Raw genomic sequence first — 27,772 nt, 5'->3', positions numbered from 1 at the left:
TTTTTATTGTCTAGTTTGATATTATATTGAGAAACAATGTTTCCCTCAAATACCTTGTGTTAGCAATAGTGCCTGTGAGCGGCGCTATTGCAGGCCGCTGTTCCCCGCTCCGGTGACATCACGTCAAGTGCCGCACACGTCACATCCCTGCGGCCAGCTGCAGTCTTCCTGACTCACTGAGCTGTGGGCAGTGTTTCACCGCTGTCACAGCAACGCGCGTCTCCTGCTTGCAGCGTTCTGCTGTGAGGGAGCGGGGAGCAGAGAGCTGATGGGCTGTGACGAGCGGTGAAAAACCGCCCACAGCTCAGTGAGTCAGGAAGACTGCAGCCGGCCACAGGGATGTAACGTGTGCGGCACTTGACGTGACGTCACCAGAGCAGGGAACAGCGGTCTGCAATAGCTCCTCTCACAGGCACTATTGTCAACATAAAGTATTTGAGAGAAACATTTTCTCAATATAATATCAAACTAGACAATGAAAAATATGGGTGAACACCCTTTTAAGGTATACTGGACTGTGGAAAGTTGAAATAGGTTTGATGTACTGGGATTGTGCACTTGTACTGGGTACAGACGATGTATTGTAGTATGCCCACGCCTGTGTGCCACTATGTGCTTACCCAGCTTTCCTCACAGTATCTTCTTGGCATCCAGTGTTCGTAATTCTTCCTAAAAGCCTCTTTATTTGCTGGCATGTTTATACAGCATGATGTGCATTAGTATGGTGCTTTTTACTACTTGGTGTATTTACAGAGAGGATGTCCTGGGGGTAGAACATAATTTGACCTCTCCTTGCTGCTGGTGAACCATGGATGGATGTATATTGATTGCAGGGTGGTCACGGAGGGGTTGATTTGTTTGTGTGTTATTGCCGTGAAGCCTCACATTTTCGTCAGGTCATTTAGCTGATGTATTCAGCTGGAATACTATACACAGGTTTGTTCAGCGTGACTTGTTTCAGTACACAGCAATGTGCTGAGTAGATGGAATCTGCCAGTAATGGCCTTGGGCAACCCGATCCTGCTCCAGAGCACACACTGTAATAACTAAAGTCTACAACACACTGGGCTTTAAAGGGAATCTATCAACAGGTTTTTGCTAGCTAATCTAAGAGCAGCATGATATAGGTGCAGAGACCTTGATTCTAGTGACTTGTCACTTATTGGGCTGCTAATATCATTGTTTTATCAGCAGGAGATTATTATTAGAGAACTAGTATACCTGCTCCATGTAATAAAGCCTGTTTATGAGTGTTATGTAACCCTGCCCCCACACTTATTTATGCTCTGTGTACACAGTGCATAGGCAGACACCTGCCTATCAGTGGTGTGGGCGGGGTTATACAGAGGTCAGCGTACAGATAATTACTAGATCTGTAGCAGATAAAACAGTGATTTTATAAAAAATACAACACTCAGTCTAGTAGATGATACATCACTGGAATGTGATTCTGTGCACTACATCGTGCTGCTCACAGATGGGGAAACAAAAACCTGGTGACGTCCCTTTAAATTCATGACATCTCACTTGGAAGTTGAAGACGGTGGTTTAGCTTAAAGGGAGAAGCAAGAAATGGGAAGTGAAAGGAAAGGGAAGAATATACTAATAAGGAGGATGTGAAACACTGACCACGTTAAAATGCCCCTTTTGTACTTGGCGTATATAGATTTTTATTTTTTAACTATTGCCTATAATATATTTATCAGCAGCCATTAAGGTAAAGCAAAGGGAGTCTCTTCACAAAATTCATACCAAGCGCAGATGGTCAGGGCACCCGTGAAGTGGCCAAATGGATGGAAATGCGTAGGTGGGAAGGTGCACCGGACGGCTTGGCCATTCGATGGGTGCATTGAGCGCCCGCTTGTTTTGAACAGTCTGTGATGGCAGACTCCCTTTATACTGCTCATGTCTAGACAAATCCGCCGCTCTGTAGAGTGCGGTAACTAATTACAATGATATTATGGCATTTGTTTTATAGGTGGTTGTCATTGTAATTGCAGTAAATGTCACTCTAATTGCACAGTGATGTATAATGTGTAGTCAGGAGTGATCCGGCTGTAACACATTAGCTAGGACCTAGTCTTATTAGATACTTGGTAGAGCGAGAACTATTGGGTCATGAGATTAGAGGTTTTCTAGTTTCCGCCAATAAAGCTATTCATTGTATAATGGAAAGTTCTGGAAGTCTTTGTATCAATTCCTCATTGTTAGAGCTGGTTTTACTTGTAGTTAGTCTATAAAAAGTATCTTTCACTTCCACAGAGTGAAAATCTTTCCTGGTCTGTGGGTGTCCAGGCAAAATGAGAATTCACTGGTGGCTTGGGGCAGAGAACAATAAAAAATAAGTGATATTCTCCTATCTGCACCCACCTGGAAGCAGTACAGGCTGCTCCATGATCCGTACCTATACAGGAAAACATCCCATAATGTGCCGCTCAAGTCACCTGACTTCTGCCGCCAATCACAGGACACAGCGGTCTAGCTGCTGGGGGAACGTTTATGTCCGCGTAGCGGCCTGCAGTGGATGTATGCGGGTGCCGGTAGGGGGTATATCGCATAGTTATTTATTTTTTCTTTTTCGCTCCTAATTGGGAGACCCAGACAATTGGGTGTATAGCTACTGCCTCCGGAGGCCGCACAAAGTACTACACTTAAAAGTGTAAGGCCCCTCCCCTTCTGGCTATACACCCCCCCGTGGGAGCACGGGTCCCTCAGTTTTTGCTTTGTGCGAAGGAGGTCAGACACGCACGCATAGCTCCACTATTTAGTCAGCAGCAGCTGCTGACTATGTCGGATGGAAGAAAAGAGGGCCCATACAGGGCCCCCAGCATGCTCCCTTCTCACCCCACTTTCTGTCGGTGGTGCTTGTTAAGGTTGAGGTACCCATTGCGGGTACGGAGGCTGGAGCCCACATGCTGATTCCTTCCCCATCCCCATTAGGGCTCTGGGCGAAGTGGGATTTTACCGGTCTCCAGGCACTGAGACCGTGCTCCATCCACAGCCCCTGGAGAAGCCGCTGGATATGGAGCTGAGTATCGTCAGGGACATGGCCCTGCTCCGTCAAGGTACTCTGTGTCCCCGTGCATACGCGCGCACACCGCAGCATTGCTGGGTGTGTTAGTGCGCCGAGGACAATAGCGCTGCTGCGCTTGTGCCATTTCCTCACTTCAGCTTAGCTGAGTGGGTAGACTCAGGGAGAACGGTCGCGCCGGCCGCTGGGACTGCGACGCGGCTGGGACTTGTGGTGCGCCGGGGACTTCCGCGCTGACCGTGCATATATCACGGCCGCGCTTATTACTACAGTCCCCGGCTTTTGCGGCCTAGTTCGTTCGTTCCCGCCTCCGCACCTGCCAGTCAGGAGGAGGGCGGGACGCTGTACAGAGCATCAGCGCTGAGGGCTGGAGTCTTTTTTACATACTCCAGCCCTCACACCAGGCACAGTAGGACGCAGTTTCCCGCACTTTGTTTGTGGCACGCCCACGGTCCGCCCCTCTTCACTGAACGCCGGCAGCCATTCCTGCCTGCACGCTGAGCTGCAGAGGGGAGACGGGGAGACCCAGACACGGGATTCTACGGCCTCATACCCGCTGTTCAGCGGGCGGTAAGCAGCCCTCAAGGGCTCACCCCCACTTGTGCCGTTTGTATACTGAGTATTTTGTGTTTGCAAATACTTTGTACTGTACGGTCGCTGGTGATTCTCGGCTATATACCCTCCTAGATTACAAGGAGGCAACAGCATGTCGTCCGCAAAACGCAAGGGTGCTAAGGCACAGACATTATATGCTGCCTGTACCGCATGTGGGGCTGCTCTACCGGCAGGTTCCACTGACCCCCATTGTGTGCAGTGCTCGGCCCCTGTGCAACTTGCACAGCCGGGGCCTCTGCTGGACGTGACCCAGAGTATACCACCTGTGAATGCTGTCCAGGTGACAGGAACGGAGTTTGCAGCTTTTGCTGACAGATTGTCTATGACCATGTCAAAGATTCTTGAAACATTGCAGTCTAGACCAGTAACTCAGACCATGGACACTGTGGCATCATTGCTCCCTGGTCCCCCTCAGCTGGAACACTTCCAAGCTCCGGGGGTGTCACATGCACCCCAGGGTGACGATTCTGACTCAGACAACAGTCCCAGACAACCTAAGCGGGCTCGTTATGAGGGGCCCTCAACTTCGTCTCACTGGTCAGGATCCCAGCGGGACGAATCTATGGGTGATGAGGCGGATGTAACTGATCAAGATTCTGATCCTGGGACCGCTCTCAATCTGGATACACCGGATGGTGACGCCATAGTGAATGATCTTATAGCGTCCATCAATAGGATGTTAGATATTTCCCCGCCAGCTCTTCCTGCGGAGGAGGCAGCTTCACAGCAGGAGAAATTCCATTTCAGATATCCCAAGCGTAAATTAAGCACTTTTCTGGACCACTCTGACTTTAGAGATGCAATCCAGAAACACCACGCTTATCCTGAGAAGCGGTTTTCTAAACGGCTTAAAGATACACGCTATCCTTTTCCTCCTGACGTGGTCAAGGGTTGGACCCAGTGTCCCAAGGTGGACCCTCCAATCTCCAGGCTTGCAGCTAGATCTTTAGTTGCAGTACAAGATGGAGCGGCACTTAAAGATGCCACTGACAGGCAGATGGAGCTCTGGCTGAAATCCATCTATGAAGCTATTGGAGCGTCGTTGGCGCCAGCTTTTGCAGCCGTATGGGCACTCCAAGCCATTTCAGCTGGGCTTATACAAGTCGACTCGGTCACACGTACATCTGCCCCGCAGGTGGCACCATTGACCTCTCAAATGTCTGCATTCGCGTCTTACGCGATTAATGCTGTCCTGGACTCTACGAGCCGTACGGCGGTGGCGTCAGCCAACTCCGTGGTTTTGCGCAGAGCCCTGTGGTTGAGAGAATGGAAGGCAGATTCTGCTTCCAAGAAGTGCTTAACCAGTTTGCCTTTTTCTCGCGACCGATTTGTTTGGGGAGCGTTTGGATGAAATCATTAAACACTCCAAGGGTAAGGACTCATCCTTACCTCAAAACAGACAAAACAAGCCCCAACAAAGGAGGGGTCAGTCTGGTTTTCGGTCCTTTCGAGGCTCAGGCAGGTCCCAATTCTCCTCGTCCAAAAGGACTCAAAAGGATCAGAGAGGCTCAGATTCTTGGCGGACTCAGTCACGCCCAAAAAAGACAGCAGGAAGAACCGTTACCAAGACGGCTTCCTCATGACTTTCAGCCTCCTCTCTCCGCATCCTCGGTCGGTGGCAGGCTCTCCCGCTTTGGCGACATTTGGCTGTCACAGGTCAAAGACCGTTGGGTGAAGGACATTCTGTCTCACGGGTACAGGATAGAGTTCAGCTCTCGTCCTCCAACTCGTTTCTTCAGAACTTCCCCACCGCCCGACCGAGCCGATGCTCTGCTGCAGGCGGTGGCCGCTCTAAAGGCGGAAGGAGTGGTGACTTCCGTTCCTCTTCAGGAACAAGGTCACGGTTTTTACTCCAATCTGTTTGTGGTGCCAAAGAAGGACGGGTCCTTTCGGCCCGTCCTGGATCTAAAGTTGCTCAACAAACACGTAAAAACCAGGAGGTTCCGGATGGAATCTCTACGCTCCGTCATAGCCTCAATGTCTCAAGGAGATTTCTTAGCATCAATAGACATCAAAGATGCTTATCTTCACGTGCCGATTGCGCCAGAGCATCAGCGTTTTCTACGCTTCGTTATAGAAAGCGAACACCTGCAGTTCGTAGCGTTACCTTTCGGGCTGGCAACAGCCCCTCGGGTCTTCACAAGGTCATGGCAGCAGTAGTAGCTGTCCTGCACTCGCAGGGTCACTCCGTGATCCCGTATTTGGACGATCTACTTATAAAGGCACCCTCTCAAGAGGCATGCCAACACAGTCTGGACGTGGCACTGAAGACTCTCCAGAGTTTCGGGTGGATTATCAACTTTTCAAAGTCAAATCTAACCCCGACCCAATCACTAACATATCTTGGGATGGAGTTTCATACTCTCTCAGCGATAGTGAAGCTTCCACTGGACAAGCAGTGCTCTCTGCAGACAGGGGTGCAATCTCTCCTGCAGAACCAGTCCCACTCCTTGAGGCGCCTCATGCATTTCCTAGGGAAGATGGTGGCAGCAATGGAAGCAGTCCCTTTCGCGCAGTTTCATCTGCGCCCTCTACAATGGGACATTCTCCGCCAATGGGACGGGAAGTCGACGTCCCTCGACAGGGATGTCTCCCTCTCTCAGGCAGCCAAGGACTCTCTCCGATGGTGGCTTCTTCCCACCTCATTGTCAAAAGGAAAGTCGTTCCTACCCCCATCCTGGGCGGTGGTCACGACAGATGCGAGCCTATCAGGGTGGGGAGCAGTGTTTCTTCACCACAGGGCTCAGGGTACGTGGACTCAGAGAGAGTCCACCCTTCAGATCAATGTTCTGGAAATCAGAGCAGTCTATCTGGCTCTGCGAGCCTTCCAACAGTGGCTGGAGGGCAAGCAGATCCGGATTCAGTCGGACAATTCCACAGCGGTGGCGTACATCAACCACCAAGGGGGAACACGCAGTCGGCAAGCCTTTCAAGAAGTCCGGCGGATTCTGACGTGGGTGGAAAACACAGCATCCACCATATCCGCAGTTCACATCCCAGGCGTGGAAAACTGGGAGGCAGACTTTCTCAGTCGCCAGGGCATGGACGCAGGGGAATGGTCCCTTCACCCGGACGTGTTTCAGGAGATCTGTCGCCGCTGGGGGATGCCGGACGTCGACCTGATGGCGTCACGGCACAACAACAAGGTCCCGGTTTTCATGGCACGGTCTCACGATCACCGAGCTCTGGCGGCAGACGCCTTAGTTCAGGATTGGTCGCAGTTCCGACTACCTTATGTGTTTCCACCTCTGGCATTGTTGCCCAGAGTGCTCCGCAAAATCAGGTCCGACTGCCGTTGCGCCATTCTCGTCGCTCCAGACTGGCCAAGGAGGTCGTGGTACCCGGATCTGTGGCATCTTACGGTAGGACAACCGTGGGCGCTACCAGGCCGTCCAGACTTGCTGTCTCAAGGGCCGTTTTTCCATCTGAATTCTGCGGCCCTGAACCTGACTGTGTGGCCATTGAGTCCTGGATCCTAGGGACCTCAGGTTTATCTCATGATGTTGTTGCCACCATGAGACAGGCTAGGAAACCATCCTCCGCCAAGATCTACCACAGAACGTGGAAGATATTCTTATCTTGGTGCTCCGCTCAGGGAGTTTCTCCCTGGCCATTTGCATTGCCTATTTTTCTTTCCTTCCTGCAGTCTGGGTTGGAAAAAAGTTTGTCGCTTAGCTCCCTTAAAGGACAAGTCTCTGCGCTATCCGTATTCTTTCAGAAGCGCCTGGCGCGACTTCCTAAGGTACGCACGTTCCTACAAGGGGTTTGTCATATCGTTCCCCCTTACAAGCGGCCATTGGAACCCTGGGATCTGAACAAGGTTCTAATTGCTCTCCAGAAGCCACCTTTCGAGCCTATGAAGGAGATTTCCTTTTCTCGGCTTTCACAGAAAGTGGCTTTTCTGGTGGCGGTCACGTCTCTTCGGAGAGTGTCAGAGCTGGCGGCGTTATCTTGCAAATCTCCCTTCCTGGTGTTTCACCAAGACAAGGTAGTACTGCGTCCAATTCCAGAGTTTCTTCCCAAGGTGGTATCTTCCTTTCATCTCAATCAGGATATCACTTTACCATCTTTGTGTCCGCATCCAGTTCACCAATTTGAAAAGGGTTTGCATCTGTTGGACCTGGTGAGAGCACTCAGGATCTACATTTCACGCACGGCGCCTCTGCGCCGTTCGGATGCACTCTTTATCCTGGTCGCTGGTCAGCATAAAGGGTCGCAAGCTTCCAAATCCACCCTTGCGCGAGGGATCAAGGAACCAATTCTTCACGCCTACCGTTCTGCTGGGCTTCCGACTCCTTCTGGACTGAAGGCCCATTCTACCAGAGCCGTGGGTGCGTCCTGGGCATTACGGCATCAGGCTACGGCTCAGCAGGTGTGCCAGGCGGCTACCTGGTCGAGTCTGCACACTGTTACCAAGCATTATCAGGTGCATACCTACGCTTCGGCGGATGCCAGCCTAGGTAGACAAGTCCTGCAGGCGGCGGTGGCCCACCTGTAAGAAAGGGCTGCCTGACAGCCCGATCACGAGGTATTCTTTTACCCACCCAGGGACTGCTTTTGGACGTCCCAATTGTCTGGGTCTCCCAATTAGGAGCGAAAAAGAAGAAGGGAATTTTGTTTACTTACCGTAAATTCCTTTTCTTCTAGCTCCAATTGGGAGACCCAGCACCCGCCCTGTTTTTTCTTAGGGTATTTGTTTTTCGGGTGCACATGTTGTTCATGTTGATAAGTTACGTTCTCCGATATTGTTATCGGATTGAATTTGTTTTTGAAACAGTTATTGGCTTTCCTCCTTCTTGCTTTTGCACTAAAACTGAGGGACCCGTGCTCCCACGGGGGGGTGTATAGCCAGAAGGGGAGGGGCCTTACACTTTTAAGTGTAGTACTTTGTGCGGCCTCCGGAGGCAGTAGCTATACACCCAATTGTCTGGGTCTCCCAATTGGAGCTAGAAGAAAAGGAATTTACGGTAAGTAAACAAAATTCCCTTCTTTACAGCTGGTGAACTTTTTATTTTAACTGGATAATCCCTTTAAGGGCTCATGCGCATGTAACTGCTGAATATTCTGCAGCAATTTGACAGCACATGTGCGCTGCAGAAACACTGCATAATGGATGCAGGTTTTTTTTTTTTTTGTACATAAAAAGCTGATTTAATGCGCTCGGGATGCTGCCCCCACCATAGACAGAGTGGGAGCTGCATCCAGAACGCAGAAATAATTGACATGCTGCTTTTATGAATGCACGGATTTGGGTCAAAATTTTAGCACCCAAATCGCTGCTTTCATAAAAGCATCGTGCACATGTCTCATGCACAATCTACATAGATTGTGCAGGGGATGCAGGACGCATGCAATTACGCAACGTGCACATGAGCCCTAAGGGTGTTAAATCAGGAGAACTGAACCACAGCACTTCATGCAGCCACATATTGCTGCTGTTGCTTTGTATATCTTTTAAAACCTCCACTAGTTTAATAAAACTGCACACCGCGTGATACAAATAACTCAAATCATTGTTATCATTGTAAAATGTCATGCCTGTAGATGATCCTGACGGTTAGGCTAGTTTCACACTTGCGTTGAACGGTATCCGTTGCATTGCGTTGTGTAACGGATGCAACGGATGTGTTGCATATAGTGGCACAACGGATGCAACGGATGCTGCAAAACAACGCAATTCGTTTTTATTTTTTTTATTTTTTTTTACAGTTTTACCAGCGGCAGACTATTGTGAACGATCAGCTGATCGCTCCCTGCAGCCGGCCGCCGGGTGATCAGCTGATCACTCCCAGTAGCCGGCCGCCGGGTGATCAGCTGATCGCTCCCTGCAGCCGACCGCCAGTGATCAGCTGAGCGCTGTCACTTGCCGGCCACCGGGTGATCAGCTGATCGCTGTCACTTGCCGGCCGCCGGGTGATCAGCTGATCGCTCCCTGCAGCCGACCGCCGGGTGATCAGCTGATCGCTCCCTGCAGCCGACCGTCGGGTGATCAGCTGAGCGCTGTCACTTGCCGGCGCCCAAGCATGCTGGCGGGCGGGCGCTCAGCTGAGCGCTGTCACTTGCCGGCGGCCGGGCATGCCAGCGGGCGGGCGCTCAGCTGAGCGCTGTCACTTGCCGGCGGGCGGGCGCTCAGCTGAGCGCTGTCACTTGCCGGCGCACGGGCATGCCGGCGGGCGGGCACTCAGCTGAGCGCTGTCACTTGCCGGCGCACGGGCATGCCGGCGGGCGGGCACTCAGCTGAGCGCTGTCACTTGCCGGCGCCCGGGCATGCTGGCGGCCGGGCGCTCAGCTGAACGTTCGGCCACCGCGAACCAAAATAAAGTTTGATTTAAAAAAAAAAAAAAAAAAAGAAGAGCATGCGCAGTGAAATCCAGAGGATTCCGCTGCTCAAAACGTTACATGCTGCATTCCTCCCGCTGGGCGGAAGCAACGGAGCGTCGCCCAGCAGAAGCAACGCAGGTCCTTTTGGTACAATCCGTCACCCATACAAGTCTATGGGAAACAGCGGAATCTGTTAACTGATTCCGCTGTTTTCCAAAAGGGCGGATTGTAACGGAAGGAAATAAACGCAAGTGTGAAAGTACCCTTAGATGTACGGGGCAGCTGGTGATGGCACATGACAATTCTTGCAGACAGTGTTCCGCACAATGATAGTTACCAGGTGGTGGCTCATTGACAGGTCGGTACGTGGCTCATCAGCTGCTTTATAATAACATCCCATCTCTCTGATGTAAATGGGTCCTGTGATTAGGACATGTCCGCCTCCTAGGATTCTTCTGCCAGGAATCTGACACAGAATTGGAAGCAGATTTTGGTGCCTTTGTGACACTGTTTTTGTGTATTCGGCTTTTTTTCTGCCTCTTATTCTTTCAGTGGCTAAACGGAAAGCTTTTTTTCAGGCAGAAATGCCTCATGAATCGCCATGTTGTTTCTCTTCTTTTTATTTTCTTTTTACTCTGGGGAAAAAAACAACACTGCACAATGTTCACTACGAACGCATTTTAACGTGTGAATTAAGACAAAGCTTATTCTAAGTTTATTTGCCGCAATTGTTGATGTGGATTTTGGAGCAAAATCCACATTAAGAAACTGTGAGACCATATCCATAATTAACTGCTGCGAAAAGCCTATGTGCATAAAGGCAGGCAAGTGCCTTTAGGCTGTGTTCACACTGCATTTGCAATGCATTTTTTTTTTTTTTTTTTTTTTTTTTATGTTTTTCCAAAAATGGGATAAAATTGCTGCGTTTTTATCACCTTTCTGGAACATGGTGGCGCAAAAAAATTCATCAGAAATGCATTGTGTGAACACAGCCTTAGGCTGGTTTCAGACGTCCGTGTTTTAGGTACGTGTGACATCCGTTTTTAACACGGATGTCACACGTACCCATGTTATTCTATGATGTGTCTCACACGTCCGTTTTTGCACATGGAACGTGTGACCTTTCATGACCCCGCATGTACACACGCAGGCATCTCCAGCAGCACGGATGTCACACGGATCGCACACTAATGTGATCCGTGTGACATCAGTGTAAAACATACCGGAGAAAATATAGGTCTTTTTAATAAAAAATATTTTCTATAATTTCTTCTCTCCAGCGATGTTGTCTCCGGCTCTGCTGCCTCCCGCTCCCTATCGCCGCTCATTATACTCACTGAATATTCAGTGCCCTGTGGAGCTTGAAGCGGGGACAGTGCTGGGGACTTCAGTGCCGGGGACCGCATCGCTGGGTGAGTTTACAGGTGTGTGCGTGCGTGCGTATAGATGCATGTGCGCTATTTGCGTATGCGCTCGGAGTATCCATGTGTGTATACGTGTGTGTGTGCGCGTGCGTATAGATGCATGTGCGCTATTTGCGTATGCGCTCGGAGTATCCATGTGTGTGCGCGTGCGTATAGATGCATGTGCGCTATTTGCGTATGCGCTCGGAGTATCCATGTGTGTCTGCTATGTGTGTATACGTGTGTGTGTGTGGTGAGAACTAGAAGCCGGAAAATTGCGGGGACAGCATCGGGGACTCATCACAGTTCCCAGTGATCTCTGATGAACCTGTGAAGCTGTAGGGCGGGGGTCATCAGGATGTCAGAGTTCATTGGGAACTCCATAACCTCCTGGATGTCACTGTGCTGAAGAATACTTGCCTGTCCTCAGCGGTGCTGTACCCAGCGCTGCTCTGGCTTCCAGGTCCTGAGTGCGGTGAATAATCGATGAATATAATGAGCGGCAGTCAGGAGCGAGAGGTAGCAGAGCTGGAGAAAGCAGGTAAATATGAAAAATCTTTTTATTTCACAGACCCGTGTTTTCTCCGGTACCTGTCACACGCATGCAAACACGGATGATACACATATGACCATAACCTTGCGTGTGACTGGTACCTGATTAAACATGGACGTCTGAAACCAGCCTTAAAGTTCTTCCTCTTTGTGCTCTGTTGCTATTCAGCTATGGGGTCTTGTGCATTAGTCCGTTATCTTACTGCATTGTGATAGCCATGGCTGGGTTTTTCTTGGGTTACCTTGTACTATAACTCCTGTGTATTGGAATAGTGATGAAATATTCTTAATTGTTCATTATAGAGCCGTTTGAAGAAACAGAGGAGCGCTGGTTCTCTTCGCTCGAAAGCACACGCTGGCTGGAGTATGTCAGGTACAGTTCCGCTTTACCAGTTTTTTAAAGGGTACATTTATTTAGGGCAAACTAGACCTGGAAGTAACTAGAACAAGGCGTTTAATGGGAAAAGCGTGCAATACATATACACGCTGAAGACACCGTTCATGCAGCCACATGGGAACCAGGGTCATATCTGTACCCTCTCCCGGGGATGAAACCCCCCAAACACTCAAGGAGTAGATATATAGTTTAAAAAATAGGCTTTATTTTTCACCATTTATATCAGAGTAATACTGCTTCATACTCACAGATTAAGAAGAGAATTGACTCTTGGATCTGTGACACATGGAAGTTTCGGCCAGTTTGAAGGACGTCAGTAGCATTGCACTCTTAAGCTAAAACCCCAAATTGTATAGTGGGTGTAGTCCAGGAATTTCGGGGTGGAGCTGGACAACTTTGTCCCATCATTCCTTATGTCTTTCTCATGTTATTTTGTCTTATGGAAGTTGTGCAGCTCCTTTTATATTTTTCCTATTTATTTTTGGATTGTTCTCCCGAGCTGTATCTCCAGATAATTTATTTCCTAGATATTAGGTGGGACATAGTGTAATTGCCTGGCTCATGTTTCCTTTGCCAGGGTTTTTTTGAAGCAAGCAATGGATCTGGTCTTCGTCTTGGACTCGAAGCGTCTGTCTGTTGTCATACAAGGTGAATTCATTTATTTGTATGTTTTATGTCTTAGTCACTATTCTCTCACAATAAAAGCAAACATATTATTTTGTAGTGAAGTAACGGCCTAAAAACTGATGTCTACAAACATTTCTTCAGCTGATGTTATCAGGACTTCCCATTAATCATTCACCTGCTTGAATTTGGCAGCACCTGTCCTCTGAGCTCTTGCAATAACCTGACCCCATATTTTCATTATGTGCTTTTTAGTGGCGTATCCTCAGTTATTTGGAATAATACATGTATAGACATTGTGATTACTCGTATAACAAATCCCTAAAGGGAACCTGTTAGGTTCGGTAATGCTGTTAATCTGCAAGTTAATAGCATTATATAGGTGCCTGGCAGCTCTACTGAAAGTGCGGTAGCCAGGAGAAAATTAGCTATGGAGCAGTCAGCTTTCAGTCATGTAGACGTGCCAGCACAGCATCCATTTTCGCTTACGTACAGTGACCAGCGATTTTAAGGACTCCCCAGCACTTTGACTGATACCTGGCTTTGCACAAATGCTTTTATGAACCGGCTTTCAGTCACAGTACCAGGGCATGCTTACAGCTGTGTTGCTTACTGCTGTGAGCAGTGACTGAAGGTGCGCTGATACACTCCCAGGAGATATCCATTTTATTTTCTCCCGGGTCTGCGCTTTCAGTACAGTTGCCGGGCACCTTTGTAATACCATTAATTTGCAGATTAACTCTTTATCTGCAGGTTCATAGTATTATCCATCATGATGGGTTCCCTTTAACATCTGGAAATGTAGAGCAAATTTCTCAAAATGTCCCTAAAGTGCATTTTACTGAACTAGTATTTTAGCTAACAATTGTTCTTAAGGGGAACCTGTCACTTAGGTGGAAATATGTTGTTAATCTGCAGGTTAATGGTGTTTAGAACCTGTCTGACGCCTGCACATTAAATCCCTCTGCCAGGAGGAAATTAACTTTATTCCTCCCAGCAGCGTTCTGGTTGCAGTCATGGCAGCAGTGCCGGTGCGAGTTCAGTCACCGGTCTGTGTATGTGTATGGAAAGCGAGGGTTGTAACTGTACCCAGCACACTGGTTAACTGGCAGCCGCTCTACTTTACAAGAATCTGTCAGTCAATGCGGGGGATGTGGTTACAGCTGCCGCTCTCCATACACAGAGTAGTGATTGAACCCGCACTGGTGCCTCACTGATGACTGAAACCTGAAGATTGCCGAGAGGATTAAAGTTCATCTCCTCCCGTCAGTGGGTTTTAATGGGCAAGTGCTGGGCAGGTTCAAAATGCAATTAACCTGCAGATCAACCCCACATCTGCAGGGTAATAGCATTTTGCCACTTGGCAAGATCCCTTTAACGAGAATTGTTTAGTAGGATTTGACCCCCAAACTATTTAATTGTGCATGTAGCTCTTTCAAAGACAAATCTAGCAATGCCTTTACATAGCCAGTCTGTTCCTCCATCACTGAGAAACTAGTGTTTAAATTGACGTGCAAATGAGTCTGAAGCGTCTGTCACTCCAGCTCTACTCCCCACCTGATGTTTCCTCCTCCTGCTTGACTGACCGCCTCTATGCTATGTAACTTAAGGCAAAAGAGCTGTGAGTCAAGCAGGAGGAGGCGGTGCTGGATGGGGAATAGAGCTGGAGTGACAGAGGCTTCAGATCTACAAATAGCTCTTCACCCACATTTATATATCAATTGAAACACTGATTTTCTGTACCGGAGTAATGGACTGGCCATGTAAAGGCATTATTGCACTTGTCTTTGACAGAGCTACATGCGCATATAGATAGTTTGGGGGTGAAATTCTGCAGACAGATTCTCTTAAAGGTTGTATTATTGAAAACTTGGATATAATAGAATTTGACCGTTTGCCCTGTATAAAATGCAGATGTGTGATTCAGGGGTGGAGAGCATCTGAGGGGAAATTGGCCTTCTGTGCTGGATGTAGAGGGATTTCCCTCTTAGACATGCTGAGCGTCTTGGTTACTCATTCCCTCGATGTGCCAAGTCAGCTGACGGTGAGGCCTGTCCAGCTGTTGAGTCAGAAAATGACTATTTTGGTGAAAGTGTTTTGTATCTCCGGCCAAATCATTAAATTCCAGCTCTTTTCCAAGCAGCCGTTGTGTCTGTCCCAACCCTCTTCTAACTGAACACATCAGACAGTAACTATGGGGTGGAACCGGTGCTGGATCTACGCGCCTCATTTAACATGTGCTGCCCAACAGCCGTTTTTAACACTCACAATTTTATAGCTAAATATACACAGTTGTGTCAGTTGATGAGATCTGACAATTTTGGCTTTCTCTCTCACATATATAAAAAATCCTATAATGTAAAGGCCATCACAACTGTCCCTGTCTTTTTTATATAATGCTTTTAAATTGGCTGTGTCATCATTATACACATCCTTTTTGGAGCGGATTGCTGCAGGTCTTCTCTCAAACATGGGCGGCTCAATTCCACCATGCTCTTTCAGGACTGGCACTTATAGGGAGGATCCATCTCTTTGATGGCTACTTGCCGCAGCAGTCATGTCTTCATGAGACAAACCCATAATTTAGGTAAAGTAGGTGTGAAATGATTAGCAGGACCCATTCCTGCGGGCATGTCCGTATTCCCTAGTCGTGAGCCCTGAGAGCTGCCTCCTATTCCCCAGTATCTACTGCTTTTTCTTTTTATTAGCCGCCCTGGCATAACGTCACATGTGCGTTGTGCTGCAGCGATTACGTTGTCATGTTGGCTTGTTGAAAGAAGAGTCACATATGCTGGGAAGTAGAAAGTTCTCAGTGTTCCCATCCAGTAACAAAACATAACCAATCTGGCCACTGAACTGAGTCCTACGGATTGATTAGCACCAGCCATGGTTAGAGATGTTCTCTTCTGTGTCGTAAATCCCCTTGCACAGCATTGAGGCTGATTTGACAGAAATCTTCTGTATGTTTTCAGAGGAGGACGGTCGGGATCTCAGCTGCATTGTGGCCTCTCTTGTTCAGTTGATGTCAGACCCATACTTCAGGACTATTGTTGGATTTCAGAGTCTGATCCAGAAGGAGTGGGTTATGGCTGGATATCCATTTCTTGATAGGTGCAACCACTTGAAGAAATCTGAGAAGGAGGTACAGTACCGGCGTACTACTAAAATAATTGGCTACCCAGTCATCTTTGGTAATCTAGTCTGTGTAAACATCATGTTTGAGCCATGACTGAAATAAAGGTGTATATACTGAAATAAAAAATACGTAATGTTCCAGTGGGTTCTATGGATATTCCTTTATAGTACTGAGCAGCAGCGGTTAACACTGTACTCTGCCTACCCTACAAGAAATGGGTATGATATAGGGATGTATGTCTGAGGAGTCACGTGATATAATATAGTAATAATCTGCGTCATTTAGGTGCTCTTCTTCATTACTCGTCGTAATTTAGTGCCCGACATAACGGCAGCTTTGTGCTGTCTGCACTTGTGGATGAAGAACATTACGTTCATCTGGTCCAGACATTGAGTATCTCCTCTACCTGCTCTAAAATAAATCAGGCGTCTCCTGCGATTCGTATACAAGCGCTCTTCCCAGAACTAACGCAGCGTTCCTTCTGCAGAATACACAATCATTTGTCACAGACTCTTTATTCCTGCTCGTTATTGCTTTGACATTTAGATAAATATTTAGTTTGGCTTTGCCCCGGACCTTGTGCTCTGAGTAATGGCAGTGCTGTGCACAGAAGACCGTGGGGCACGCATGGCGGATCTGCAATGCGCTAGCTGCTGTCTAGAATTGCTGATGTTTAAAGGAAGATTATACTCAAAACTGGTGCATGGTGACCAGTCTGGATCAAAATAATCTGTACAAATCCTCAAAGCTGAAATAATGAGGTGGTCAATCTAGAATGCTTCCCCCTGTAATGATCCGATTGTCTTTGTTGGAAAGATGAAATGTTTTCTTCCGCTGTTAGACACCCACCATCTGTAGAGAATATTGTAAGGCTGTAGCAGGATGCAGAGAGCCACCATGTCATTTCAGGGATATGTCTTCCATCTCTCTTGTTTAGAGGAGTTTTTTGGCTGTAGAAATCACCTGTCCTGCAGCTGAAACTCACCCTCCCTGGGTCCAGCAAAAGGTCTTGGACCTCTGCTGTTTCTATTGATGGTGCTGCAGCCAGCAACTGAGCTCAGCGGCTGGACTGAGTACATGGCATGAGCTGCTCGAAGCCACTGAGCTCACTGATTGGCTGCAGTGATGTCAACGCTGCCGTTAGTGAGATACCATGAGTAGCGGCGCAGTCTCGGCACTGGACCTAGGGACAAGGAGTAAAGCACAGGGGGTTTTAAACAAATTGCAGGCAGGAACAGGAGTTTCCTAAAACCCAGATTTTTCATTCAATTTTTTCCTGGAAATGATCCCACCCACTGTACTCTTTATTGGGCATTATCAAACTTTTGAGGCACCAACACACAGACCTTAGGCAAACTAGACTTCAGCCTTCTGTGGTCAAAGGACTCGCTAAAATTAAAAATGCTGCTCAATTTACATTCTGTACTGTAGGCATCACTAGTAACTAAGTGGCACCTCACAGAGAAGCCCTTTATAGGGATGAGGCTGATCGATGGGCTCTGTTTAGGCTCTTATTAGCTATTTTACTTTAAAGTGGTATTCCCATCTCCAAGATCCTATCTTAATATGTATTCCATGTAGTAATAATAATAATATTAGCAAATGCTTCCAATTAGAAATGTAGTATAGTTCTTCTGATTCACTATGTTGCTTACCTCATGGTCAGGACACTGCAGGACTTTTGGTATCCATGATTACGACCACGCATATAGTGACAGTTAGTTGCTTGTGGTCATAACCATGGATACCTAAGGTCCTGTAATGCCCTGCACATGAGGTAAATGATGACTTAGTGAATCAGAAGAACTATACTGCATTTCTAATTGGGGTCCAAAAGCATTAGAAATTTTTTTTTTTCCAGCAACGCGTTCGATTAATTCCTTAAAAAGCCATTTATTTCCAAAGATTAAAACAACACTAGCTTGTATGGATATCCATAAGAAAACATAAAACACGTCTTGCGCGTTTCAAACCTGAAGAACCCACAGGGTTTGAAACGTGTAAGACGTGTTTTATGTTTTATGGCTATCCGTACAACCTAGTGTTTTAATCTTTGGAAACGAATGTCTTTTTAAGGATTTATTTGAACGTGTTGCTGGAAAAAACGTTCTAATGCTTTTGGACCTCACCTCTTGGACACAGAGCTGACCTCCTTGCACCGTTCTTTTGAGCAAGGACCCAGGTGATTCTATTATCAGGTGAGCTGAAAACTCTCTTTTCATTTCTAATTGGAGGTATTTGCTAATATTATATTATTAATAATAATAATAATATTTATATACCTACTACATATTGGGATAGGATCTTGGAGATGGGATAACCCCTTTAAAAGCAATACATAATGGGTGAATGCCACCATAAATTTATCATGCTATGATTTTTTTTTTTTCTGTAGGATTTGTATAGAATCCTTCATAAAACCGCTTGTGGGTAGTCTCACACTGGCATATAAAAGACGAGTGGCATGTGAGGTAAAAATCGCATTATACTAGGACCAATGTTGGTCAGTGAGGCCGAGCAGATCTGGGAGAGTTTCTGGACTGATGAAAAAATCTCAGCGTGCTGCGATGGCCCTCATCGGATGTGAGTCGTCAGTGGGTGCGATAGAAAATCCTGCACTCACATGACAAGAGGTTACCCATACAAATTTCACTGGTCTAACTTTTCAGAAGCGGTACCGGAGCATATTTCTGCACGCCAGTGTGAGAGTACCCATAATGATGTGATAATGCCGTGACCATGAGAAATGGGAAATCATCACTGAGTAATACCTCTGCTTTTATTTAAGTGGGGTTAGAAAATAAAATCTCCAACCCCAGGTTTTCTGTAGCAGTAGCCTTGTAAATGTTCCAGTGTTTGTCTTATCGCAGACTTGTCCTGCTTTATGTCGTAGTCGGCTTGTCATATTGTCCGCCATCTGTTTCTCTTCTAGTGTCCCCTGTTTGTGCTGTTCCTGGACTGTGTGTGGCAGCTCCTGGAGCAGTACTCCGCAGCCTTCCAGTTTACGGAGACCTACCTAACCGTGCTACATGACAGCACTTGCATCTCATTGTTTGGGACGTTTCTGTTCAACTGTCCTCACCAGCGAGTCCAGCAGAGTACGGTAAGTATACAGATTGCCTGGAAATCATGATCTGACCGTTTGGTGAAATGTGTGGCTGAGTGATTTTGCAAGAAATAAGCAAAATGTCTAATTTTTTTTTTATTGTTTTTTTTCCAAACTTGACAATTTTTTTTTTTATTTTAACCTCTGATTTTATTGATTTATATTTTTTGTGAGGTGAGTAACGAAGTGCGCCCCAAGAAATTTACTACAACCTACACCAGAAAGGGGCAACATTTATAGTAAATATCTACCTCACCTTAGAGCCAGTGATGACCTCTGATTCTGGTACACAAGCATCTACAGATCTGCCGAATTCAGATGTCCATGTAACATGGTCTATGTACGGACCACTCTCCATGGACTGTGCTGGTCGCCTGATCTCAACTGGACAGCCATATACAGTGCCTTGAAAATGTATTCATACCCTGTGCACTTTTCCACATTTTTTTTCATGTTACGCCCAGAAACCTAAATGTATTTTGTTGGGATTTTGTTATCTATCAATATTAAGCAGCAAATATTTGTGACGTGTAAAGGAAATGTGTGACTTTCTAAATATTTCAAAAATATAAATCTGAAAACTGTGATGTGCATTTCTATTCCATACTCCATACAGCAATCGACAAGTCTTGCCACAGATTCTCAATGAGATTTATGCCTGGACTGTGACTAGTCCATTCTCACACATGAATATGCTTTTATGTAAACCATCTATTGTAGCTCTGGTAGTATGTTTAGGATTGTTGTCCTGCTGGAGGGTGAACCTATGTCCCAGTCTCAAGTCTTTATCAGCCTCTAATAGGTTTTATTCTGGGATTACCCTGTATTTAGCTCCTTAGAAATTCCCATCAACTCTTACCAGCTTCCCTGACCCTGTTAAAGAAAAGAAAAGCATCCCCACAGCATGATGCTGCCACCATGGTTAACGATGGGGATGGTGTTCTCAGGGTGATGTGCAGTGTTAATTTTCTGCCACACATAGCGTTTTGCATTTAGTCCCATGGGTTCTACTTTGGTCTCAAGTGATAAGATCACCTTCTTCTACATGCTAGTTGTGTCCCTTACATGGCTTTTTGAAAGCTGCAAATGGCATGCTTTAAAAAAAAAAAAAAAAAAAAAAAAAAAAGGCTTTCCTTTTGCCACTCTTCCATAAGGGCCAGATGTGCTGAGCATATGAATAATAGTTGAGCTGTAGATAGATTCTCCACCTGAGCTGTGGATCTCTGCAGCTCCTCCAGAGTGATCATGAACCCTCCTGGCTACTTCTGTAGTTAGTGCTCTCCTTACTTGGCTTGTTCGTTAAGGTGGCTGGACATGTCTTGGTAGGTTTATAATTGTTCCATACGCCTTACATTTTTGCATGATGGATTGCACAGTGCCCTGTGAGGTGTTCAGAGCTTGGGCTATTTTTTTGTATACCCTAACCCTTCTTTTCACTTGTCTACAATTTTTCTCTGACTTGTCTGGTGTGTTCCTTGGTTTTCTTGATGCGGTTTGATTCCCAATGTTCTCAAATACTCTCTGAGGCCTTCACAGAACAGCTGTACTTATGGTAACAAAGTGCAAACAGGTAGACTCAATTTTCTAATTGGGCGACTTCTGGAAGCAATTGATCACTCAGGATGTTTAGGGCTTTCAGACTACAGGAGGCTGAATACAAATGCACATCACAATTTTCAGCTTCATATTTTTTTTAAATATGTAGAAAACTATATAATTTTCTTGAACGTCACAAATACTTGCTATTTAGTGTGTTTTGTGCCGCCATTCAAACAGTGAATTGTTAGATTAATTGTCCAGACTTAGTGTAATGCCAGGTGATTAAAACCTGGCTTTATTATTTTCAGCTTGTAAAAGCCAATGGGGAGGGAAGTTATTTCTGGAAGCCCCTTTTAACAGGACCCATAATTTTCACTTTTTGACCCGAGCAGAACTAATTAACAGTTTAAAATCTGTAGAGAACTTTCTATGCTTTACTTATTTATTAAGTTTAACTAAGTTCAGGTTGAAGTCTGCAGCGTTTTCTGGTTTTACAATAGATGAATCGATGAAACGTTTCTAGGCATGGGTACTCTGACTTAATGCTACCAATTTTTAGTAGGTCATACACCAAAAGGTTACACACACTTTTTAGCTCAAAATAATTGGTGCGCTAGCTGATTTCGGCTCTGGCAGTAGCTGGATATAAATGGTGAGCAGCTCTGTTCACTGCATAGTGGCTTTTTAATATATACTGTAGCTACTAATCACTTCAAAAGGAGCGGAGCTTCCGTAACGGCACATGGCCGCTGCGCTGTTCACCGCCAATCACTACATTTAGTGACGATCCAGCTGAAAACAGCCTGTTCATTGGATGGAGTGGATTTTAAACCTGCTTATAAATGATTGTATTCGGCAGCACATCTTGTGTAATTAGGACATGTGCTCTAGAACAGTGATAGACTTTGGTCTTAGGATTTGAAGAAAGGAATTTCCAGCATCCAGATTATTTTAAAAAACGAATTTCTTTATTCCAAATGATTTAAAAGGTCATTCCATATGTATAAAAACAAGTGGCAATTATCAAACAGGTACGTGTTTCGGAGGATCACCTCCTTAGTCTGAGACAACACCATTCAAATGAAAAGCCATTAAAAAAGGTCAAGGGGAGGAGAAAATCACAGAGAAATGACATCACGTGTAGAAACACGACTGAGTAGGTAGCACATGAGATAGACTTTTTACAATACATTTGAAATTTCATTTTTCACATTGAGCCCATACGGCATTCTGCTATTAAGTAAAATTATCCATTTTGCTTCGCAGCGGTGTAACAATTTTGTCAAATCGCCACCCCTTTTAGGGAGGATCACTTTTTCTGCAGCATTCACTTTGAGCGATGTCAGATTGCCAGCATGCACATTTAAAAAATGTCTTAGGATTGTATTAACCATTGTTCTGTGAGCATGGAAGCGCAGTTTGCCAACAGGCTGTGTAATGACTGGCCTATTGGCTTACATGTTGCTGATGGGACTGGCTAATGGGGCAGCCTAAGGTTAGATTCCCAGATTTTGAGCACTGACCACAATACAAGGATTGGCCACAAGACTCCTGACCTGAACTGCTGTTGATTTAGGTCAGGAGACCCAGCCCATGTTGTGGCCATTACACCCTTATCTGTGAATCTAATACTAATGATACACTGTCTGTCAGAATGTTCTAGCGAAGTGACAATTCACAAAGAAGATGATTCATTGGTGACAACCACCAAGATTAAAATAGGAATAAGTTTTAAAGGGAACCGGTCACAATGTACATGCCGTCTGATCTGTGGACAGCGTGGTATAAAGAAGCTGAGCAGACTGATTATATAGAATTGTTGCATTCGATTCAGTATAGCTTTTATTTATTGAAATCCCTGGTGTATGTATACCCAATTCTGGTGGACGGTCCTACTCAGTGAGCGTTCTCTGCATGCACCATCCGCGGAAGACTGTCCATCACTGAATAGGATCAGCCACTGGACTGATGTGCATGAGACCGTCACAGAGAGATTTTAGTATATAAAATGCAAGTGTTTTACTGAAACTTTCACAAAAATTTTAAATTAATCTACTTATCTCCTTTGCTTTATAATATCTTTCCTGCAGATCAGATATCATGTACAACATGGCAGGGTCCCTTTAAGTTGTAAGATTAGTTTTTTTTAATTTAATGACTAAATTGTTAGGTTGCTGTTAAAGGGTTAAATAGGTCATGTAAAACCGCTATTAACCTACAGATATGAGGTTAATCTGCAGGTTAATAGCTTTCTGAAGCTGTATGTCTGCCACACTTCGATCCACAGTGCCAGGAGCAAATGAATTTTATTCTTCCTTGCAGCCTCGGGCTTTCAGTCATAGGGGTGCAGCCGGCGGGGCATCAGTGACCACTCTGTAGATCAGTGATCCCCAACTTCAGTCCTCAAAAACCACCAACAGGGCATGTTTTCAGGATTTCCTTAGTAGTGCACAGGTGATAATGTAATCACCTGCACAGCATGCACATCACATGCACTGTTCGTGGCTCTTGAGGACTAGAGTTGGGAAACACTGCTGTATATAGTGAGCCGCGGCTGTGACCACATCCTGGCACTGACTGTTGGCTCTGTACTGATGCAATGTGGAGCCAGCTGTCCGTCAGTGCCAGGGGTGTGATGACAGCCGCCACTCACTATGTACAGAGCGGTGACTGAAATCCCGCTGGCTGCACCACTATGATTGCTGGTAGGAATAAAGGTAATTTCTTCCCAGCTGCAGGGATCTCAGTACGGCGGATATGTGGTTAATAGCATGCTTTTTACCTGACAGATTTCCTATAAGTGGGTATACTCTGATCTAGTATGCCTCCCATCTTGTAATTTACACTTCCCATTATTCATCTTTCTTCTCATTCTTAGGAATTTGGAATTGCTAAAAATATTCAGCTAGGGGACGAAAAGGGATTGAAGTTTCCATCTGTGTGGAATTGGTCGCTGCAGTTTTCACTGAAGGACCGTGCACTATTTAATAACCCCTTGTATATTGGGAAGAGCGTCCCCAGCATTCAGAATGGAATTACAAAAAGTTTCAAGAGGACAAAGGTATAGTATAACAAATATCAAAAAATACCGTATATTATCCCTAACCACTGAAAGCAGACTGTCCTATGTAATAGCCATCCCCCGTAGACTGTTAGCCCTCGCAGGCAGACTCCTCTCTCTTCCTGGAGCAGTCTGTGCCAGTCTGTGCCTTGTATTGTTCATGATTTACTTGTTTTTATTATGTATACCCTTTTTTTTACATGTAAAGCGCCATGGAATAAATGACATAATAAAAAGTGATCTTTGCCAAAACAGTCTTCGAGCTGCTTGATCATTCTTCTCTATCATTCTCTTTCCAGAAAAACTATAGTTCGACGTTACGAGGCATGCCTCCTTCCTTGAAGAATGGGATTCTCCCGCAACCAGAGCTAATGCCGCGCAGGAACTCTCTAATATTGAGATTACGACCTGAGTTGGTACATCAGGCTCCAGAAATCCATAGCAATGGATTACAGCTGTATCTCAGAAACTTTTTTTCTAAGCCCGTGGACTTGCATGGAGTGATCTTGCCAAGGCTGAATGGTCCCCACATTAAACTATGGAAACTCTTATACCTTCGTTGGATTCCTGAGGCACAGATTAACCATGGTGGTTCCATCACTGCCTTCCACAAAATTTCCCTGCTGGCTGATGAGATTGAAATGCTTCAAGCAAGGCTTCGTCAGCACCGAAGTTTTCCGTTGTCCCGAACCACTACCCCTGATAATGAACAAAGCAGAATGTTCTTCAGAGCTGATGACTTACAAAGCAGTTATGAGAGTTTGGACTTTCTTTCCTCTTCTTTCCCTTTTTCACCAGTTGGGAATTTGTGCCGCCGGAGTATTCTAGGCACTCCATTAAGCAAATTTTTAAATGGTGCCAAAATTTGGTTATCTACCGAAACACTAGCCAATGAGGATTGAGGGATATTTAACGATTAGATTGATTTAATAACAGGTTTCCTTTGATAGTCCATTGTGCTGCAATTTGTATGTTTAGCCATACACTGACTTTTTCTTTTTGTATTTTTTTGTCTTTTGCACATATTCTAAAACAACAAGTTTCAAAATTACAAACAGTATTTCCATGGGGAATGCAGCAAAATTAATCAAAGCAGCTAACGGATCAACTTCTTATAGTCGTACTTCTAAATCCAAGATACCATGTAAAAAGCTAGTCTACAAGCTAAGATATCGGATCACTGAGTTTTGTGTTTTGGTAGATTCTCTGCCGTGTTAAGAGTCTGTTTCTTGTTTTGTCTTATTGTTCTTTATTGGGACACTTTTTTTTTTTTTTTTTTAACTAGTTACATTCTACATAGACACCTGATGTTAAATAATACTGTATGAGAATGTGTGTCTTTTCTTTGGGTAATGAAGTGTAAGACTGAATCCTGCAGCTTTTCTTGCCTTCATGAAAGCCCCTTCCCTCGGCCGATTCAGGAGTGAAGCGAACATGATGTGCACTGTTAATTGTAGATAAACCTTACGTTACAGAATAGTGGTAGAAGTGCCTTTACATTTTTAAATTAAAAGTTGTACATAGTTCCGAATATTAGTTAACAGGTTTAGTTTTGGTACTCTCTGCATTGACTGCTTACTAAAGGATTAGATGTGACTAATATTTAAAATTCCAGTAGAGACTGATTTCTTTTGTTTTTATTAAAGACTTTTAATTGATCCATGGCATCGCTCTATGACCGAAAGTCATTTATTTCAAATTGTGCATGAAGTGTCATGAATTCTTCCCAGAAATGATGAATGAATGCCTTTTTTCTCTGCGTGTAAAGCATGTATATAGTGCACATTGTGTGTGTTTGGTTCTGTGCAAATAATGGATATAATAATCTTAGACTTTTAGCTAAATGCACACATGGCTAACTGTCACCATGCTGCTCATTTTTTTACAAGTGAATAATATTTTTAGCTATTATTTCTACTTTATGATAAATGCAACATTGTAAATGTGTCTGTGCCTAAACGAATAGTACACGAGTTTTTAATAGTGCAACAACTGTATTTACTTTCGCATTTTTTATGTGGTCATATTTTTTTTTCATGTCATGGAGATCGTGGGGGTTCTTGCATTGTACCCTGCAATCACCACAGGGTCCCCAGCTGATGTTACAGCTGAGCCCGGCTCTCACTGCCATGAGGGTGCCCATGCCGCTCCTTGTAGACTAACCCCCCCACCCCCACCCCCTAAATTCTGCGATCGTGATCGCAGCATTCAGAAGGCAGGGAGAAGAATCGAGTCCCTCTAAAGCGATCACAAGGACCCAATTGCTGTCATGGCAACCCTGAGTCGTCACCATGACGACTCCAGGTTGCTGAGCTGCAGATCGCCTCACAGACCTTGTTGGATGCATGGTGTGTGAGGCAAAGCGTCAGTGCTCTGAGTGCAGCACTGACGGATATAATCCACTGCCGTGATTGAGCACTGCAATGCATCAGTGATCAAATTCAGGAAAAAATGATGAAAGAATTGACATGCTGCATATTTTTTTCAGGACCAAAATCTGCAAGGTAAAACATCAGCAACATGTGCACAGCAAGTCAGGATTCTCATAGACTTTGCTGGGATAAGTTTTTTTTCTCCTTGCAGTGTTGATTAAAATCTGCAGGAATAAACGTGGCAAAAACGCAGCATGGGCACACAGCCTAAGGCTGGTTTCAGACGTCCGTGTTTTAGGTACGTGTGACATCCGTATTTTACATGGATGTCACACGTACCCATGTTAACCTATTGTGCACTCTCACACGGCTGTGTTCTCACACGGACTGTGTGGCCCCGCTATTTCACATGGAGACGTGCCCGTTTTTTCTCCAGCAGCACGGATGTCACACGGACCGCACACTGATGTGATCCGTGTGACATGTACCGGAGAAATCACGGGTTTTTAAATAAAAAAAATTTCTATATTTACCTGTATCCAGCGATTCTGGCTCTGCTGCCTCCCGCTCCTGACCCCCGCTCATTATTTTCATTGATTATTCACCGCATTGAGCAGCTGAGAGCAGGGGCATTGCGGTGACAGCAAAAGAGACAGCACCGCCGAGGACAGCATGGCTGGGGACATCGCTAGTGACAGGTGAGTATCCTGCCAGCAGTGTGTGTTCAGGGACGTCCAGGAGGTCATCGGATTTCCAATGAACTCTGATGACCTCCTGATGACACCCCTGCGACAACTGCGGTACAGCGAGTGTCACGATGGTGACTTCCAGGGGTTCATGAGAGTTCATTGGGAACCCTGATGAGCCCCTGGATGTCACTGCACAAAATGCTGTATAATCACCTGTCACCTGCGATGTCCCCGGTGATGTCCCCAGCGATGCTGTCCTCGGCTGTGCTGTATCCAGCCTGTCCCCGCGATGTTCCGGCTTCCAGATCCTCAGGCAGTGAATAATCAATGAAAATAATGAGCGTGGATCAGGAGCGGGACGCAGCAGAGCCGGAGACAACATCGCTGGATACAGGAAAATATAGAACATCTTTTCATTAGAGACACGTGTTTTACCTGGTATGTGTCACACGTATGCAAACGGATGTCACACGTGTAACACACGTATGACACGTATGACCATAACCATGCGTGTGACTGGTACCTGATTAAACACGGACGTCTGAAACCAGCCTTAAAGTGCAAGAAAATGAACATTCACTTTCTTGTGCTACTGTGACTGATTCATGTTTAGAAAAGTAGACTTTGTGATGGCAAACTATACGACATGGACAAAAGTATTGGGCCACATAAACGTTACAACAGCTTCTACTCTTCTGGGAAAGTTTTCTACAAGACCTGAATGTGTCTGTAGGAATGTTTACCTTTCTAGAACAATAGCATCTGTCTCGACAAATGCTTTTAGGGTGAAAAGTAGTGATGAGCGGACTCGCAGATAATCGGGACTGGCGGGTCCCCATTATCTTGCTTTTAAAATCTGGTTCTGGTGCAGATTTTGGTTCCCATATAAGTCTATGGAGACCAGAATCCGACTATTAAAATGGTGA

The 27,772-nt window shown here is 45.6% G+C and overlaps 1 protein-coding gene across 1 annotated transcript in view; it reads left to right on the top strand.

Moving 5' to 3' along the window:
- MTMR10 (myotubularin related protein 10) overlaps positions 1-25,450 on the top strand; it is a 128,438-nt gene extending 102,988 nt beyond the window's left edge. The window contains exons 11-16 of the mRNA XM_075345680.1: positions 12,226-12,295; positions 12,897-12,967; positions 15,916-16,085; positions 19,012-19,182; positions 23,603-23,785; positions 24,085-25,450. Of these exons, the coding sequence (XP_075201795.1) occupies positions 12,226-12,295; positions 12,897-12,967; positions 15,916-16,085; positions 19,012-19,182; positions 23,603-23,785; positions 24,085-24,687 (1,268 nt within the window). The 3' untranslated portion in view covers positions 24,688-25,450. The remainder of the gene's footprint in view (positions 1-12,225; positions 12,296-12,896; positions 12,968-15,915; positions 16,086-19,011; positions 19,183-23,602; positions 23,786-24,084) is intronic.
- Positions 25,451-27,772: the final 2,322 nt, after the last annotated feature.

The sequence above is a fragment of the Anomaloglossus baeobatrachus genome, chromosome 4, assembly GCF_048569485.1.
Source record: "Anomaloglossus baeobatrachus isolate aAnoBae1 chromosome 4, aAnoBae1.hap1, whole genome shotgun sequence".
Classification (NCBI taxonomy): Eukaryota; Metazoa; Chordata; class Amphibia; order Anura; family Aromobatidae; genus Anomaloglossus; species Anomaloglossus baeobatrachus.
Note: the sequence above shows the minus strand (reverse complement) of the source record. Positions and strands in the feature narration are given on the sequence as shown.